The sequence below is a fragment of the Sesamum indicum genome, linkage group LG11, assembly GCF_026168435.1.
Source record: "Sesamum indicum cultivar Baizhima isolate 11 linkage group LG11, ASM2616843v1, whole genome shotgun sequence".
Lineage (NCBI taxonomy): Eukaryota > Viridiplantae > Streptophyta > Magnoliopsida > Lamiales > Pedaliaceae > Sesamum > Sesamum indicum.
The window spans coordinates 16,080,962-16,097,736 of record NC_142667.1 but is presented as its reverse complement, the minus strand read 5'-3'; the positions used below and the strand labels follow the sequence as shown (position 1 = coordinate 16,097,736).

General features: G+C 37.7%; 3 protein-coding genes across 3 annotated transcripts; all 3 read right to left on the bottom strand.

Annotated features, from left to right (window-relative positions):
- Positions 1-4,736: 4,736 nt before the first annotated feature.
- LOC105174720 (MIZU-KUSSEI-like protein (Protein of unknown function, DUF617)) lies at positions 4,737-6,897 on the bottom strand. Its single transcript, XM_011096908.3, has one exon. The coding sequence runs from the start codon at positions 6,044-6,046 to the stop codon at positions 5,294-5,296; it is 753 nt and encodes a 250-aa protein (XP_011095210.2). The 5' UTR covers positions 6,047-6,897; the 3' UTR covers positions 4,737-5,293.
- Positions 6,898-7,274: 377 nt separating this feature from the next.
- LCD1 (reticulata-like protein, putative (DUF3411)) lies at positions 7,275-10,719 on the bottom strand. The gene is made up of 8 exons (XM_088875157.1): positions 10,558-10,719; positions 9,798-10,448; positions 9,602-9,700; positions 9,075-9,295; positions 8,847-8,916; positions 8,619-8,698; positions 8,199-8,263; positions 7,275-7,686 (listed from the first exon to the last, which is right to left on the bottom strand). Exons 2-8 carry the CDS (start codon positions 10,347-10,349, stop codon positions 7,493-7,495), a joined length of 1,281 nt encoding a protein of 426 aa, XP_088731283.1. The 5' UTR covers positions 10,350-10,448; positions 10,558-10,719; the 3' UTR covers positions 7,275-7,492.
- Positions 10,720-12,685: 1,966 nt separating this feature from the next.
- LOC105174494 (putative receptor protein kinase ZmPK1) lies at positions 12,686-15,302 on the bottom strand. The gene has a single exon (XM_011096617.3). It carries the CDS (start codon positions 15,181-15,183, stop codon positions 12,778-12,780), a length of 2,406 nt encoding a protein of 801 aa, XP_011094919.1. The 5' UTR covers positions 15,184-15,302; the 3' UTR covers positions 12,686-12,777.
- Positions 15,303-16,775: the final 1,473 nt, after the last annotated feature.

Genomic DNA, 16,775 nt, shown 5'->3' with positions numbered 1-16,775 from the left:
CTTGCATTACCCGCTGCTGACAGCAGATTAATCCCTGGTGGGGTTGGATCATATATGAGTTTCTGAGAGCGGGGATTCAGGATACCAAAAATTTGCACTATTGACCTGTTGGGTTCTTTGGGGCCAATCTTCTATCTAAAGAAAAAGAAGCTGCACGTTTCACAGTTTTTGATTTATGTCCAAAATCTTCTAGTTATGAAAACAATCATAACGGTTTAGCCTTACTCTCATGAAATAAATGCTGTTTGTTTGGGTTAGGCACAAGCACATTTGAGAAAAGACATGAAAGTGGTGGAAATGGAATAAGCCTTCACATATTCCCTGGGATGCTGGGAATTGTTTTTTATACCTCATAAGATATCAACTTTAAGTTTGTTATTTTGATGTGGAAGTATAATCTGATGCAACTCTTTACTCAACTTCTTGTAGCCTCATGGATTGTGATTTGAGTTGCATCAGATTATGCTTTAACTTTACCAAGCTAAGGATGACAACATTTGTTCCATGAACAAGGCTTTTGCATCAATGCTCGGAGCCAGATGGAGATAATGGATTCATAGTGATGGCGATTGGGGTAGCAAATGGCAATCATGCATGACATGCAGTGTCGAGCTCTCACTTGTGGTGCGACACTGAAAGAAGAGATCAATCGTGTTTGAGGGCGGTAGTTCAGGTGTAAGAAAGCACTCAGAATGATTACAAACCATTACAGCTGTACATGCTGATTCACGGCATCATCTACCTTGGGAAGTTTAAACTAAAATGAAATCAAAGAGAAGAAGGAAAGAAATCCATTGCAAACTAGCATTCACAAACAATTAAACAGCAGTGACCAAATTGTTCATATATATCAATTCCCAAGGCAAATCAAGATAAAGAAACAGACCCCGTTCTTGATTTACCATCAGAAAGCCAAAAGTTGAAGAACCCACATGTAAACAAGAGCAGGATGCTTGAAACACGAACTTAACAAGCTTCTGGAGTACTCATATAAACCATTTCTAGTCTTTCACAATTCAACGCAACCAAGCAACTGAGTTTGTGATGTGAATTTTTTCTATATTTCCAGCTGAGCTGTTCTTTCTGGTCCTGTTGAGAAAGCAGTCAAGGATGAAATAGCATTGTCTAGTAAAAGGAAAGGTTCCCTCTTATCATTGGTTAGCGAGGAACAGAATAAGGTGACCGCACCTTATCATTGCCTATTATAATATAGATCTCTCGACACCTTACCACCCCCTCCCAAGGGGAATATAATATGGGAGCTTTGCGAGGCATTATATATGCATCTTCCCATGCACATGGATCATCAACCCTTTTGCATGAAAATATCTACAACTCTGTTTTGTTTCTCTTCTGCTCGAGTTACTTCACAACAGTAATACCATTGGGGGTGAGGATCAGGTAATCTGCATCCTGAGGTTTAGATGATTATTACATCTATTGAATCATTTAGGCCTCGGGCTGCAGATTAACCCTGTCTTCACATCCAGCAGAAACACAAGATCTTGAGATATCTACGTCTAAGGTAACATGGCTCTTTCCTCATATATCTCTAAAAGATTGTGTTTCTGATATTGTTTTCTCTACTCTCTACCAAGTTGAAATTGCTTTGTAAATCAGGAGTCCCATGTGTGTGTGGACTACCTTATTTTCCTACTCGTGATGTTATTATGTGAGCCTCACTACACGGACCACTTATACTCGGTTCCGTATGTCTTGTGTCAGGAGGATTACCCCGGATGTACATAACAATTCGAATGAAATAACAGGTCATATCCACCAAATAACAAGGAATTTCACTGTAATCAAAACACAATACAAATCTAATTAACATGCTATTTAAACAGTCATTTCTTCTTCCAACAATCTTTTTCTGCATTTTGCAGACATGGAATGGATGTTTCTGGCTTCCGAGAGCAAGCAAAAATATCTCTACAAGTTGATTATTTAAGCCTTTATTAGAAAACCACCATTGTGAGCACTAATTAAGCGGATTTCTGCAGAACTCCTTTAGCTTCTTCCTTGCTCTCAGATATATCTTTGCCATCTTTGAAGAGTTGCAGTACCATCATCGCCATGCAGAAAAAATTAGCTTCCACATAAATATGTTATGCAAGATTCAAAGTCTTTTCCAACGGCACAGTGCCATGTCATACCATAACATTCATCAAAATACTGCACTTATAACTTCTGAGTCATCATAAAACTTTCACTGTTTTTAGCAAGCACTGAGCTGTGTGTTAATAATTTGACGACAACGTGAAGGAAAATGAAGAATTCGGCTATTTGTTAGGAGCAAGATCATGATAAACCTGAACAAAAAATACTCTCACTAGTATAGAATATTTTTACATGGAAATTGAATATTATGTTGGAGCAACCCTAAAGTGTGGAAGCATAGAGTGTTTTCAGTCTGTCATAAGAAAGAAACCTCTTTATGGATAACCACCAGTGTTGAGTTCATATTTTAAGAACTTCATGGTTACGACACCAACTTGCATGAATACACTTTAGTTACCAATGCTCCCCCAAGAACGTATTTTAATGAGAGATCCACTACTTTTAGTTGCAATTCGTTCAAGCTCTTCAAATAAGTTAGAGTTGATCGAGCTGGCACTTCAGCGAGAAACCTTTGTGGCATTCCCTCAGTCTTTCAACTTTTAGGAAACAATAACACACGACTATTTAAACCTTAATCTGAAGTCATTTGTTCTTCATGCATCCCATGTGGCTTTTCAAACATTTAATCAGAGATATTGGGGCTTCTCTACTGAGGCACTCTATGACAAGACTTCCGATGGTTACTAAACCTCAGCGGCATATTCTTATTTCTGTTTGAGGAGAAAGTTAAAAAAAGGTGAATATATACTGATTAGACAAGCAAATAGGAAAAAGACTTACCTGTTAACTCTACTAAATTTGGGTGCTTGAGATTGCTATCATCCAAGTGAACCTTAACACTTAAAGTGAAGGGGGAATATGTGTATTCTATATGCTTTTTTCCTAAAGAGAGAAAAAGGAAAAAGGTCGCTTTACGTGGGATCAATGAACAAATATATAGCACAATAAGCTTTATTTAACTTTTCTTAAGAACAATAGAAGTGGCATCTTGTTATATGAAAAGACGGATGCTCTGAAACATCTCCATTAGCTTTTCTTTAACTTCTAACAGGATACATTCTTTTCTTTACATTTCTTAATGAATTTCCAACAATATAAAATTAAGGGTAAGAATTTTTTTTCTTTTAAGTTGGAAAAATTGAACAATGTTTAATCTTGTCGGAATGAACAGATGTTTGAGTTGGTACGGAAAGCTTACCAGTTTAATGATGTCTGGATTTATTCATTTCCAAGTAAAGTATCTGTGCTAACATATCATTCTCTTCGGTCCATATCTTTATACATAAAATCAGATTGGTTGTCCTTGCTCTCCAGTTAAGTGATCACTGTAAATTTGTAATTGATATGGTAAGTAGAGTTTTGGCCTAACTATTCTTAGATTCCTTGTTTGCTGCTATATGCTTCACAGAACACACATGAAAAAAGAAAACAGAAAGACATCAATTACTTTCGCTACCAGAAGCATTGGGTACACTAAGCTGTCGGAATGCAGCAGCTGTAACAAAGGTCTATTAATTTCAGTTCACTTTTCTGCTATGCCACAAAACCGGAGATGTTTATACCATGATGTAAACTCCTGATTATCTCAAGTCGTTAAATGAAAATGAAGACAAGAAACAATTTAAGCCCAATGACCAATACAGGAAGACCTGTCATCGGCAATGTTAGTTATACCTGAAAAAATGCAAAGTTTCAGGCCAATTGTAATTTAAAGTGGAAGTGGTCCAAAATTTTAATTAGAGGAATAGCTGTACACAAAGATTTTTGAAGTTTCGAACATGATGGGGGTATATTGAATCTGGCATTTTCTTTTTTGTGGCCAATCCTATCAATTTGGCTTGGCCTGGCCTGAAAAAGGGTCACTGCACATTTCAAAGGAGCTAGATTATGTGGAGAGTATTAATATATCATCAAAAATAAGAAAAGGATTGTAACTGAAATCCATGATTAATTCTTCAAATCTAAAGTCATTGGTTGGTTTGTAAAACTCGACATAGTATCACTCTCAACAGGTAAATCCAGAGCGATTCCTCGATTTCTATGAAGAAAAATAGAAAACCATAGAGTAGTAATCTACATGATGTCTGGAAAGCCTAATCTTTATTATCAATAACTGTCTAGGCTGCATATATGAAGAGAAAATGTAGCAACTGTTTGCAGATTTAAACCATTTCCAGGCATAGCATTCCAGAATCAAAGTAAAGCATCGACAGGACGAAATTCAGCCTACTGAAGCATAACTGTCATTCAAAATTCTAGGAATATCATGTATGATTTGCCAAACAGTCCAATCTAAAGACGATATTCTGCTTTTAGAAAAGATCAGTAGCATTTTCTCTTGAAAAAATGCTCTTTTCATACTTCGTATTTATAACAAGTTAGAGATGAAACATCAAACACAAGAGCAAATTGTCACACTGAATGACAACTCACTGAGAATCTTGCATTATTGTGTCCTGGTACATGTTTAAAGTTTACAATCACATAGATATGATACCCGCAATCAAGTATAATATCCAAAAGCATTCTGTTCTTATAGCACACACCTCATTACAACAATAGAAAAAGCAAAAGAGAGATGGATCATAATAAATGGACAAGAAATTGCTGAATTATTTTATTGCCAAAAGGGCCAATATGTTCGTTCTTCAAGTACAAACCAAACAATGTAAACAAAGAATGGAACGTTAAAGAAAGATGCAGATACATGAATCAATTTCTAACCAAAGCCGAGACAAGGAAGGAAAAAGAAAAAATTCTCTCTTACATGGGTGGATATTAACAACCAATAGTAATCTAGCCTACTTTTCTCGCAGAAGGTAAACAATAAATTTAACCTCGGTCAGCAGATTTTCCAAGCCTTGTTTTCCCAGAAATTGAGAATTCCAGGAGTGAAGAAGCAAGAAAACCGCAGTTTTCAAAGCTTTGACAAACGAAAATCCCAGAAATCAGAAAACCCAAAATTTTGTGATCCCCCAAGAAAAGCCACAACGACTTATTCACACCAAACTTTTCATCTTCCTACTGCCTGAATTATCCCTTCTTCAAACCACCACCGAATTTTCATTCATAACATCACTTAAACCTCAGTAAAAGAAAGCTGAGCTATTTATCTCTGAAAAAACTTTCTAATCTTGCGGCCAAAATTACCTCCGCTGTAAAAGCTGATAAATCATTTTGACCTGAGCAAGAAAATACTGAGTTCTTGACCAGGACCTTCATCAGGGTTGATCAAATGGAAGGACTCCGAGTCCGCACTCCCTACAACACGCTCATAGTTGGCCCGCATATACATGATCTCCTCCGAGTTCAACCCGGATCCGAACCCAGACCCACATGGAATCACACCCGCCCCAACTGTTATATTCTGCATGGTTTTAAGCAAGATTCTGTTCTGCTGCGTTGCCTTTCGCCGAACCGCGAAACCGAGCTTTCTTCCATTGCAGAAGAGCGTCCAGAGGGGGACCGAGTGCAAGGGGCAGCTGCTCAGCTCTGAATCGGCAGACTCTCCGGCGTTGAACTCGAGGGCTATGCGTACTAGCCCGCATTCCATTTCCTGAATGAGAGTGGAGGTGGGAATTGAAAGTTCGAGAAGAAGAACGGGAGTGGTGCTGAGGCGATCTTGTTGTATGCAAAACCACACGTGCCCACCTCTGCGGTGGCCGAATATGGTGCCGATCACCATTGTCCGGGAGCAGCGCGGCGGCGCGAATGGGGTAGGGATGTTGGGGGTGGACGGTGAGGAGGAGGAGGAGGTTTCTTGATTGTCTTCAGGATTTTCTGGATCGTCACGAAGGGAAGTGCTGAGGCGTCTCTTGGTGGTGGCGTTGCTGGTGGTGGTGGTGGTTGGTGGAGAACGACTAGGGGAATTGGTGTGGCTGATGCAGGGGAAGAGGAAACGACGGAGGGCGTCGATTTTTGTCATGATTGTTTTGTTTTCTTGAAGAATGACTAAATGGCTTAAATCACAGAAAAGAACTTTCTTGATGAAAATCAAAAGGGTTTCAAGAAAAAAAAAAAAAATCTTTCTTGATGGATATCAAAAGGGTTTCAAGGAAGAAAAGAAAAAATCGGGCAATGGAGGAGATGGCGGTATGAACATTCTTTTGTGAATTTGCAAAGAGGAGGAATTGGTTTAAGGCCTAAGGGGAAAGAAAGGGTGTGAGAGGTCTGGTCTCGTGTATTATAAATATATTAATACAAGAATTGAGGGAGGGCGAGAGAAAGAAGAAAAAAGGCGGGAAGGTAAAAAAGTAGCCGTTAAAGGGGAAGGAATTGAGTGAGAGAATCCGGTACAGCCACAGGGTTCCAGTGACTGAGGATTCCAGGATTTGACCATTGACCGAATTATTCAGGGCTTAGCCGTACAAGAATAGAACACATGTCATATTGCAGCTGGGAGGGACTACTGACTGGGGAGGGTTGCAACAAGGAACCAGGCTCAGAAGCAAATACCCTTTAATTAGATTCCCTCATTCTTGGTTTGCCCGAATAGTTCAATTAATGTGTACTATCCCCAAAACCAATCAGATGAAAATAAATGCTGAGTCGGGTTATTCAGAAAGCCTTGTCAAGTTACTTCATCTCTCCCAGCCAGGGTTCATAAGGAGGATGGTCGCTTTGCTTTCCAGGTTTATTGCAGCTGATATTCTTGCAGATTTTGCCAAATATGGCAACCGAGTCAAGATATATGCCTGCTTAGCTCAGCTTCACCATTCTTGGAACAAACCATAACTCCTCCCAATTACACCATCCTTTGCATGCCACCTCGAATTTGATATGCAATAAGCTTTTATTGTTTTTTCTTTTCAAAATATTCGATTATGGATCATATGGATAAGAGTAGTATGACATGAAAGGAATTTTCAATTTTCTCTTCGATTCTTGTAGGATGATCATCATATTTTTTGATAATCAAGATTCTTGAGCAATGAAAGAACACATTTTTTGTTTAATCAGATAACAACTTGATGATTGATTCATTCCAAATTGGAAATTATTGCAGGAATCCTTATATAAAGCGAATTCCTATTTTTAATGATATTCCATAATCAAGACAATTGGTGTAATCCCATCGTACAATTTCGTAGAAGTTCAATGGTATATTCTTTTTATAAAGCAAATCGACTTGGATTCATTGCCACACCTTGAGATATTCCAACATATTACCATTAGGTTCAGAGATAATCAAGTCAACAACATAACCGTAATAATCGGGCAAAGGCAGTTTTTTTTAAGAAAAAGATACTACTGGGGTTACACAAATTGCCCCCAACTTGAAGTACAACATACAAAGAAACGCTCAAAGGATTTCCCGCGGTTCAGAAGATTCAGAACCCCATGCGGCCATGTTTCTATGCTTCTTATTTAGTCATTGCACACCTGTCAACCTAGCCCAATCCACAAACTGCATGCCACCATAGACATTGTTGGCGAATCGCACACCAACTGTGAAAGCCATTGCAACAGGTGGAACCTTCTTTGCCAATGGAGATGCTTCAACTAAACGTTCCAACCCGTTGATAATCTGATAGCGAGTGTTGGAAGACACTGCCAGGAAAACACCTGCGAAGAGAAGATGGTTTAGCAGAAGATAAGGATCAGATGCACAAGAAATTGTAATGAACATAAGAACAGCCAAAATAGGGTTCTGGGAAAAATCCCTTTACCATCTTACTATACACATAAAAGATATGCATCAGAACTTGAATTAGGACCTCAAATTGCAGTTGGGCAAATTTTCACCGAATTTATTCAACACGTAAATCCCATTTATCACATCATCATCTAATTGCTTCTTTTTTGGGTAAAATATGTAGTAAGTTTGTGAAGCAATAGTAAATATTCTAGTTGAAAGGGTGAAAGTGCCAGGATATACGGGAAGCCGGATGCTTTATACTGCAACTTTGGGGAGTTGATATAATTATGCAGTGCTTGGAAAAGATATCTATGTATTTACACTAAAAACAGTAGCTGATAAGTTCCATAGTAAAAGGCCAAATAAAGATTTGATGCATGGAACTCGCATTTCTCTAGTGACAAAATTCCAATCATAAAGGCAAGGAAGCAAGTTATACCCCAAAGTGCTGCACTCTTTATAAGAGGTGGAACTGGAATGTCATCCTCTGATTTTTTAATGCTCCTGAAACACATAAAATTGCTTTTATTAGAAACAGGAATATTCATGTAGTGTAACTTAAAACTATCACAAGTATAAATGTTGATGACATGGAAAACATGATTGGAACTATTAAACTAGACACCCGTTCAGATAACTGGGAAAAAAAGAAGTAATAATTTAGATCCAACTTATTGGATCACTATCATAATTAGACCCAAATGAAACATAAACTCAATACAAATTTGGTGAAGCCACACCCGCTCGAAGGCAGCCTGGTAATTCCAACATTCATGTTCTAACAATTGTTTCTCTCATTCAATATGTATCTCTGATGTATTTATATGCATGCTTACAGTATCTTTTAGCAGAAACATACCGTTTGGCTGTCATTATTAGGTTTGCAATTCCTTGACCAATAATACCACATCCGAACCCAACTAATCCATATAAAATTCCCTGAAAAAGACAACATAAGACAAGGAAAAGGAAAGTAAAACTGATCAGCTTAAGAGAGTTTCAGGAGTAAATATATTTGTTATCACCTAAGATATCCTTATGCAGATAACATGCAACTAGCCTATTTTACGGCAGATGCATCTGTTACCTTATAGAAATAGGTGGCAATCCTCTGGTTTATTGAAAATCTAGACCCAGGTCTTTCTGCTTCAAAAACACTATATCATAGAATTCAGAAGTTAAGGAGTTCATAGTGCACAGCAGTTCAAGACATGAGTAAGAAACATGTGAGCGACTTGTACAGATGTGATACTGTGTACCGACTATTGTTACCAAAATTCAAGAACTATATACGCTTTTGATATGAAGCAGATACCTGCTAGGAAGTGCAGCATAAGCTCTCTGCATACGACCGAAAAATCCTTGAGATGCAGACGGTTGTCCAATTCGAGCATATGGAGCTAACATCCCAACTAGAGCAACATTAACAACCACCCCAACTAGGAGATCAGCAGTATACAGTTCAAATTCTGCCCAGAAGTCTTTCCCTCTCTTTTTGACTTCCGCAAACGTTGCACAGCAGGAATCAATAACTATCTGCAGATGGAAAAAGATTTCTCACATCATAAATGCACTGAATAAAAATATGCAAGAAAATGCCAAAAATATTTAGTTTTGTATTATAGCCAAGACCAATGAGCATTTCAAGCAGTATTCAGTAGTCATGACCTCTTGGGCAGCTACCTTTTCATGAAGAGATATCTAAACATCTTAGCAAACCATGTAAACTGGTGTGATACTTGAAACAAGTGCTTATAGTGGATTCGCCCTTCATGCAAGTGCATTTACCCACTAAATGTGCTTTGCAGATGGACAAAGTTACAAGAAACAAGCTTCACAAACCTCAGTTCCAATCTTGAATAGAAATGATGGATCAGCCAACATCCTGTTCCTGAGCATAGCAGAGGACTGCATTAGAAACCCGAGTGGCCACGCTGACCCCTGCAGTCTCAAATTACAAGACCATCACTAGCATACCAAAGGCTGACTGAAATATTTATCATCTGCTCGAGTAACATTCATTCAGCACAAATTTTACCTGCAAATCCAAATATCTATGCAGAAGCACCTTGCGTAAACCCACGGTCTTGGCAGCCTCCAACATATCAGCAGGAAGACTTGCCCCTCTTGCCTCGGTCTCTCTAATCACCTCCTCAAACTTCAATATTGGGCCAAACTCCTTCTCTTCATAATCGTCGCCGTCGTTATCCCCACCTCCACTACCACCTCCGCCACCTGAAAATTTTCCGTCCCCTCCACTCCCATCAATGGAATCCCCGTCACCACAAACATAATTCCTTTCAATAACCTTAGCATCTTTTCCCGCGAAACCAATGTCACCTCGTTCAGTTATGGTAGTCGCCGCTATACTTGATTGAGGCTCAGCCTCAGGGTTCATTATATTTACAATTACAAGTCTCTGCCTTATTCTTTTACACAGGAAATGCCCATTTGTTCTAGTTCCATTAATACCGAAACATGGAAACTTAGCAGCTGCCAGACTCTTGGAGCTAAAGCACCTTGGAAGAACGACCTCGTTTTCCGAATTCTTGAAATGGGCTATTCCAATACTTGACGAACAACCCGCCATGTAAGAAAACTCAACAATTTAACTGAATCAAAACTACTGAAAGTTCGACAAATTGTAGCAAATGCCCAGCACGAGTTCTAACTCTTGGCGGCGGATATGCTGCAAAAGAAATACACATATATTATATATAAAAAATCATACATACAAAAGGCTGGAAATTTGTTGCAAAAAGGGGATTAAAAGCTCGAAATTAAGCAAAAATCTTTACCCGGAAGAGCTTGGCGAGACACGGTGTGGGCGGCGGCTCGATTCCTTTTCTCTACTGAAAAGAAAATGTGAGTAAATGAGAGAAATGGAGAGAGGTGGGCGACGCCGTTCCCTACAAGCGAGTGACGCAGGGAGTGAGTGAGAGAGACTTGTGTCTGGAAGTGGCGGCTCGTCCGCCACACGTATGTGTTCCACACGTGAGAGATGTCTACACACGTGCGCACTTGTAGGGTTTCAATTTTAATTTTTTGGTTTTTATTTTTTCTAGTGTTCCTTTGTTTCAATCATCTCATAAATTTCGCTATTTTCAGAATATAATACTTATTATAATAATAATAATAATATCTTAAAATATATTTGTAAGAATAAGCTTCATCTTTTACACCTAATAAGAATCATATGTTAGTATTTATTTCGGTCTTTTTCACATTTTATACAAATTTTATAAAATTTTAATATTTTGTTTTTGAAGCTCCTAAATTTATGTATTGAACTTTCTTGAAAAAAATATTCAAAAATATATGAATTCAATTAAATCCCTTGTAATCATCTAAATCCAAATAGGACAAAACATATATATCTAGAACACAAGAATGAGTTCAGTCCTAATTAAATAAGATTTATTTATAGTGTTTAGATTTTTTTTTTTTTTGAGAGTTTTATTGTATTTTATGAAAATACAGAGATAAAAATAAAAAATATATAAATAAGTATGTTGTGAAAAAATCTTGTGGACCATTTGCCCTTATAGCCCAAGCCCAAGCCTCCTTCATCTATCACTTGGATGATTGGTTCTTCACTAACGTTCAATCCATGTTTTTTACTCCTCTATTTGTCCAATCCGTTTCCACCGTTTTAAATTTGGTGTCTCTTTCTTTCACTTAGTCAAAATCCTAACCCGATTTCCAGTGCCTCCTCGTTCTCTTCTCTCTCACTCTCTCTGGTCTTGGTTTTCTCCATCGTTGTCTTCTCTCTTGGTTATTCCTTTCGACAATCAATATCCTACTTTATAAATATCCTCAGTCTCCTTTTGGAGAAATAAGTGAGCCTGAAATCTTGATTCCTTCTTCTTCTTCTTCTCTCTCGATAAAAAGTTCTTAGTGAACTTTTCTTTGTGAAAACCTAATGCTCATTCGTGGTCTTATGTCTTTGTGGTTTTGGGTATTTTTTTTAACAATCGCGATAGGTTGTTGGGACTTTGTGATTCTTGGGCAAAAATGACTATAGATCTGGTTATATGAGCCCATTTTCTTTGAGCTATTTTCTGTTCTCTGTTAGTTTTAGATTTGTAGAATATTTCTGTATTTCATTCTTTTATTACTGTATTCTGTAATATTGTTTGTTTAAGGGTTTTAGGACCCATTGATATGTTGTAATAGTTGATAGGTTTTGGCATCTGGTTTTTCTTCTATCTGGTTGATATCCAACATATGTGTTAGAAATAGTGTGTATGTTTGAATTTATTTTTAAAGATAATCTAAAATAGTTTAAATAAATATTTTATATTTAATGTTGTATTTTGAAAGATAAAGTTATTGTTCATTATCAAATATTGCCAAATCATGTCTCTTATATATATGTATATATAAATATTGTGTTTTGATAGACAAAAGTCTCTATTTATTATCAAATATCTCTTTTATATAAATTTATGTATATATGTGTATATATATATACATATATTTATGCCAAAGAATGACGTTTATTTTCCTGAGGCTAAAATATTAAACATATTTCGGACCATTCCGGAGATGGGCCGATAACAAAGCGATAAAGTACTGACTCTAATGATGAATTTGAATCTTTGTTTCAATAGTAAAACTGTTTATTCCTTGCAAGAAAGGGTCATCAGCGGACCTTCGTGGACTCCAATAGTCTGAACCTATATATCCACTATACTCATGTTGACTACGCCTTTGAAATGTTCGGTAATAATTAGGGGTGTCTAAGTTTATGGGGTGCTAATTGTATAAATAGGGAGACGAATATAGCACAAATAACTAAAATTCATCAACTTTGTGAGTAAAATTTTGGGAATTAGATTTTTTAACAAGTTCGTAGTGTAATTTTATCATAAGTACCATCACATTTAATACTTACATAACTATAGCTATAATGAATGCAGTTAGTATGACCACTTGCAATAAAATTTTCACTTCCGAATAAAAAACTATTTTTACACAAGAATGGGTAGTGCGCAGATGAATACTGTAATTGCCCATCAAAGTTGAGTCTCATCTTCACATTCCAGCAATGTTTGCACTACAGAAGCCATGGTTGGCCGCTTGTTTCTGTCTTCCTCCACGCAAGAAATGCCGGTTTGAATCAACGTGACCGCCTGATTTCTGCTGAATTTGCCCTCCAATCTCGAGTCCACAACACTTTCCACCCAATTAGATGAGTTCCCGCTCTTCATCTTTTCTTTAGTTTTCCGCACAAAGTTCGTAAGAGCTGCTTCTTGCTCATCATCGTCCTCCTCCACCGCCCAATTACAAAGCCTTATTCCCCTCACCATTTCCAGGATCACCACTCCATATCCGAAAACGTCCACTTTTGCTGTGATTGGAAGGTTTAGCGCCCATTCAGGAGCCATGTACCCTTTTGTCCCCCGGATTCTAGTGAATTCTGAACCAGGGCCTTCTCTTTGCGACAGTTTTGCCAGCCCGAAATCAGCAATCTTGGGCTGGAATTCACCATCGAGAAGTATGTTTTCCGGCTTTACGTCACAATGGATAACCCATTCGAGGCACTCATGGTGGAGATAGGCCAAACCTTTTGCTGTGCCTAATGCCACTGCGTATCTTTGTTCCCATCCCAGGAAGTTGGGCCCGAAAAGATGCCTGTCCAGTGATAAGTTTTCGAGGTATTCATAGACCAGCAGCCGGTGCCTTCTTTCCGAACAAAACCCCCAAATTCTTACAAGATTCATGTGATTGATCTTCCCAAGGGTGCTGATTTCTGCAAAATACTCGTCTTGTGCTTGAAAAATGTCGCCCAATCTCTTAACCGCCACGACTCTTTCGTCGGATAAAACACCTTTGTAAACAGCGCCGGAGCCTCCCCGTCCTAGCTCCTCCTTGAAATTGTTGGTTGCTTTCTTAAGCTCCGAGTAGTTATAACACCTGAATTGACCTGATATCATTCGGTATCCAGCCTCAACAGAAGCTGGAACTCCGTGCTTTCTGAACAAAAACCACCAGCCTATAAGTACAAACATCAGTTCAATAGCCCCCAGTGCCACAGCAAATGAATAGATATACACCCATCTTACCCTCTTGTTCCTGAAATCATACATAGAAGGAGAGCCCACAACAATTTCTGCCTCGTTAGATTCACAAGTCGTGGGGGGGGCATGAACTATATCAGGCTTTGATGTCTCCAAACTCTCAGGTAGTTTGATATATATACTAGCAGGGAAATCTGGAGAGGCATAGCCATTGAACAGTGCACTCTTCACAAAACAGAAACCTTGACCCAATAGTCTGTAGCTGAAAGCCTGGCAACGAAAATCCTCCAGACAGATATCCCTGCAAGTTTCAAATGTAACAGGACTTGTTGCATTCAGATCAAAACCGTAGTAATCAGCATGAGGGATCTCCAGGAATTTCACTCGTCGGGAATTTACGAGAGTTTGGTCGAATGTAGCCTTGCATCCATCATTCCAGTTACTTTGATTGTTCGCCTCAAATCCAGGAGGACATGTGCACACGGGTTCCGGTGCATAAACACATATCGCATTTCTTCCACAAGCACCTTTAACGTTACAAGGTTGTGCAAGAGCCTGCCATGTTATATCCCAAAGCCCTGTCGAATCACTCAAGCTATAGACTCTCAGATTCCCATCATAGTCCATTGTCAGCCTCCTCTTTATCCCGTAACCCAAATCAGAAGCATTAAAATGCAACAGATCACTTGAAAAAAACCTGCCCATATCATCTAAAACTGCTATTCTGCTACTGTTATAATTTGTTCTACCATTTGTGTAAATATCAAAATCCGGATTTGGCCAATAGGTGGTTGATGTATCTGGGCTGTCAGATATCAACCTCAAAACATTGTCACTACCAAAATACAAATTGAAGTAGCCTGATTCATAACTCCCCTTTCTTAATACAGATGTCAATCTAGTATTTTTGGTGAATCTTTGAGAAGGCAAAAGAGTATCGGTGGGAAAATCAAAACTTTGCCAGAGAATTTCACCTCGTGGGTTCTTCAAAACAAGGTTTCCCGTGTTAAGAAGCTCAGCAGCAGCAACATCAGTAGTAGTAGTATTAGTCTGCCATACAACACTGCCATCCACATCCGTCAAGACCATTGTTCCGTCTCGTCTGATCGTTACTTTTGAGCCTTTGCTGTTGACCGGCCTGTCACGATTAGCCATCCAAACAATGGTTTTGTCACTGGAATTGGTGAACCATATTGCAAACCAGTAGGCATTGGTTCCCAAGCTATGGAAACCACAAGTGAAAGAATTATCAGGGGAGGTGATAAAACCTGATTCTTTTCCGACAGATATAGAGTCACCCCTCCTCAACTGGAAATTAGCTCTTGAAGTTGCAACAGGAAAGGAGGACAAAGAGCTTAATAAGAAGAAAAGATAAAGAGATTCAATAATAAGGCTTCTCATTTTGGAGAAAGTTTCAGTCTCTAACTGGATGAAGTATCTGCCAATTGAAACTGATATAGGAGTGGTGTGTATTTATGTGAATAGAGAAAGAATTGACAATTCAGCTCCATCAGCAATTGATCACCTTGGAGTCGGGCGTGTTATTTAATTCAATATAAAGAAGAATATTAAAATGATGCGTTGACAAGGACCCGGCGGCTCAACGGAATTGGCCAACTTGTCTGCAGTATTATTTCCAAAAAAAAAAACAAAATCATCATTTGAAGCCTGCAAATCAATTATAACAGAGCAGAAAGAAACAATGTCATGAGACATTACTTCCAAGTTCCAGCTACAGAAAGTTGACTTTGCATTAGAGAGAATTATATGATGCAACTAACAACATACACACAGACCCATTCCTGACATTTTGGTAGCTCTAGGATGAGTAAGAAAAAAGAGCCCCTAATAAAGCATATATAAAATAGTTGATACATGACTATATCTTTTTTATTATAGTTTTAATTGAACGATGATAACTATAACTTTGCTACTTTTTTAAAAGTAGCAAGCGATTTTTTTTTCTTATATATGTATAATACACTACTTTGGGATGGAGGCTCCCTAAGGGTTGGTAGGCCATCGTCCTAGACTCCCTACCCTCAGGAACGGGCCCGCTTACACAAGATCGAATTAAATGCTTGAAGCTGCATCAGCCATTTTTATTTCAGAAGAGTTTATTCTTTCAGAAAATTTCTAGAAGTGCTTAATATAGACATGTCCAATTTTCTGTTTTACGTTGCGTCAAATGGGAAGAAGACTAGTCTGCACGAGTTATTAGAATTAATCACAAGACTCAAACTGAGGTCTTCCTTCCTGTGAAACAGTCAGCAAAGAATTTGAAGTCAGTGATTGCGATCAAAATCAGTACTTTTTAATTTAGTAAGGACCATAAACGATTTTCTGAATCAACTTGACATAAAAAACCACACAATGTGTCCTGTTCGGGTCTGCTCTATATCACAATTCCTTTTGAAGAGGTAAAATTTGATACCAAATTGCTTAATTCGGTCAAACCTTCACAGCCTATCTTCTTTACAATAATTTATACCATTTCACACCATTATAAAGCTTTGTTTTAGCATAATTCTGCAGTATTATGGTGCTTGTGTTAAAAGTGTAATTTCAGTATAGGTTGCAGTAAATATACTTTTAAATCAATAGTATACAGTAAAACCTCTATAAATTAATAACGTTGGGACCATGAAATTTTATTAATTTAGAGAGATATTAATTTATCGATAAATTAATATTCTATTAATTAAAAGAGAGACTTTTTAAATTCAGCAAATTTAGTACATATTATTGAAAATAAATGAATTAATATATATTTCATTGATTATATTCATGCATCAATCAATTCTTTGTAACTAATTAAATATATTTATATATAGTATCAATTTATTGTATACAATTAACTATTATATTCATAGACGCATGTATCAATTCATTGAAATTACTTAAATATATATGATTACAGTAATTCGTTGCACTTAAATAATTATTATAGCCAATTAAATATATTCATGCATGACACCTAACCATGTCTTCTC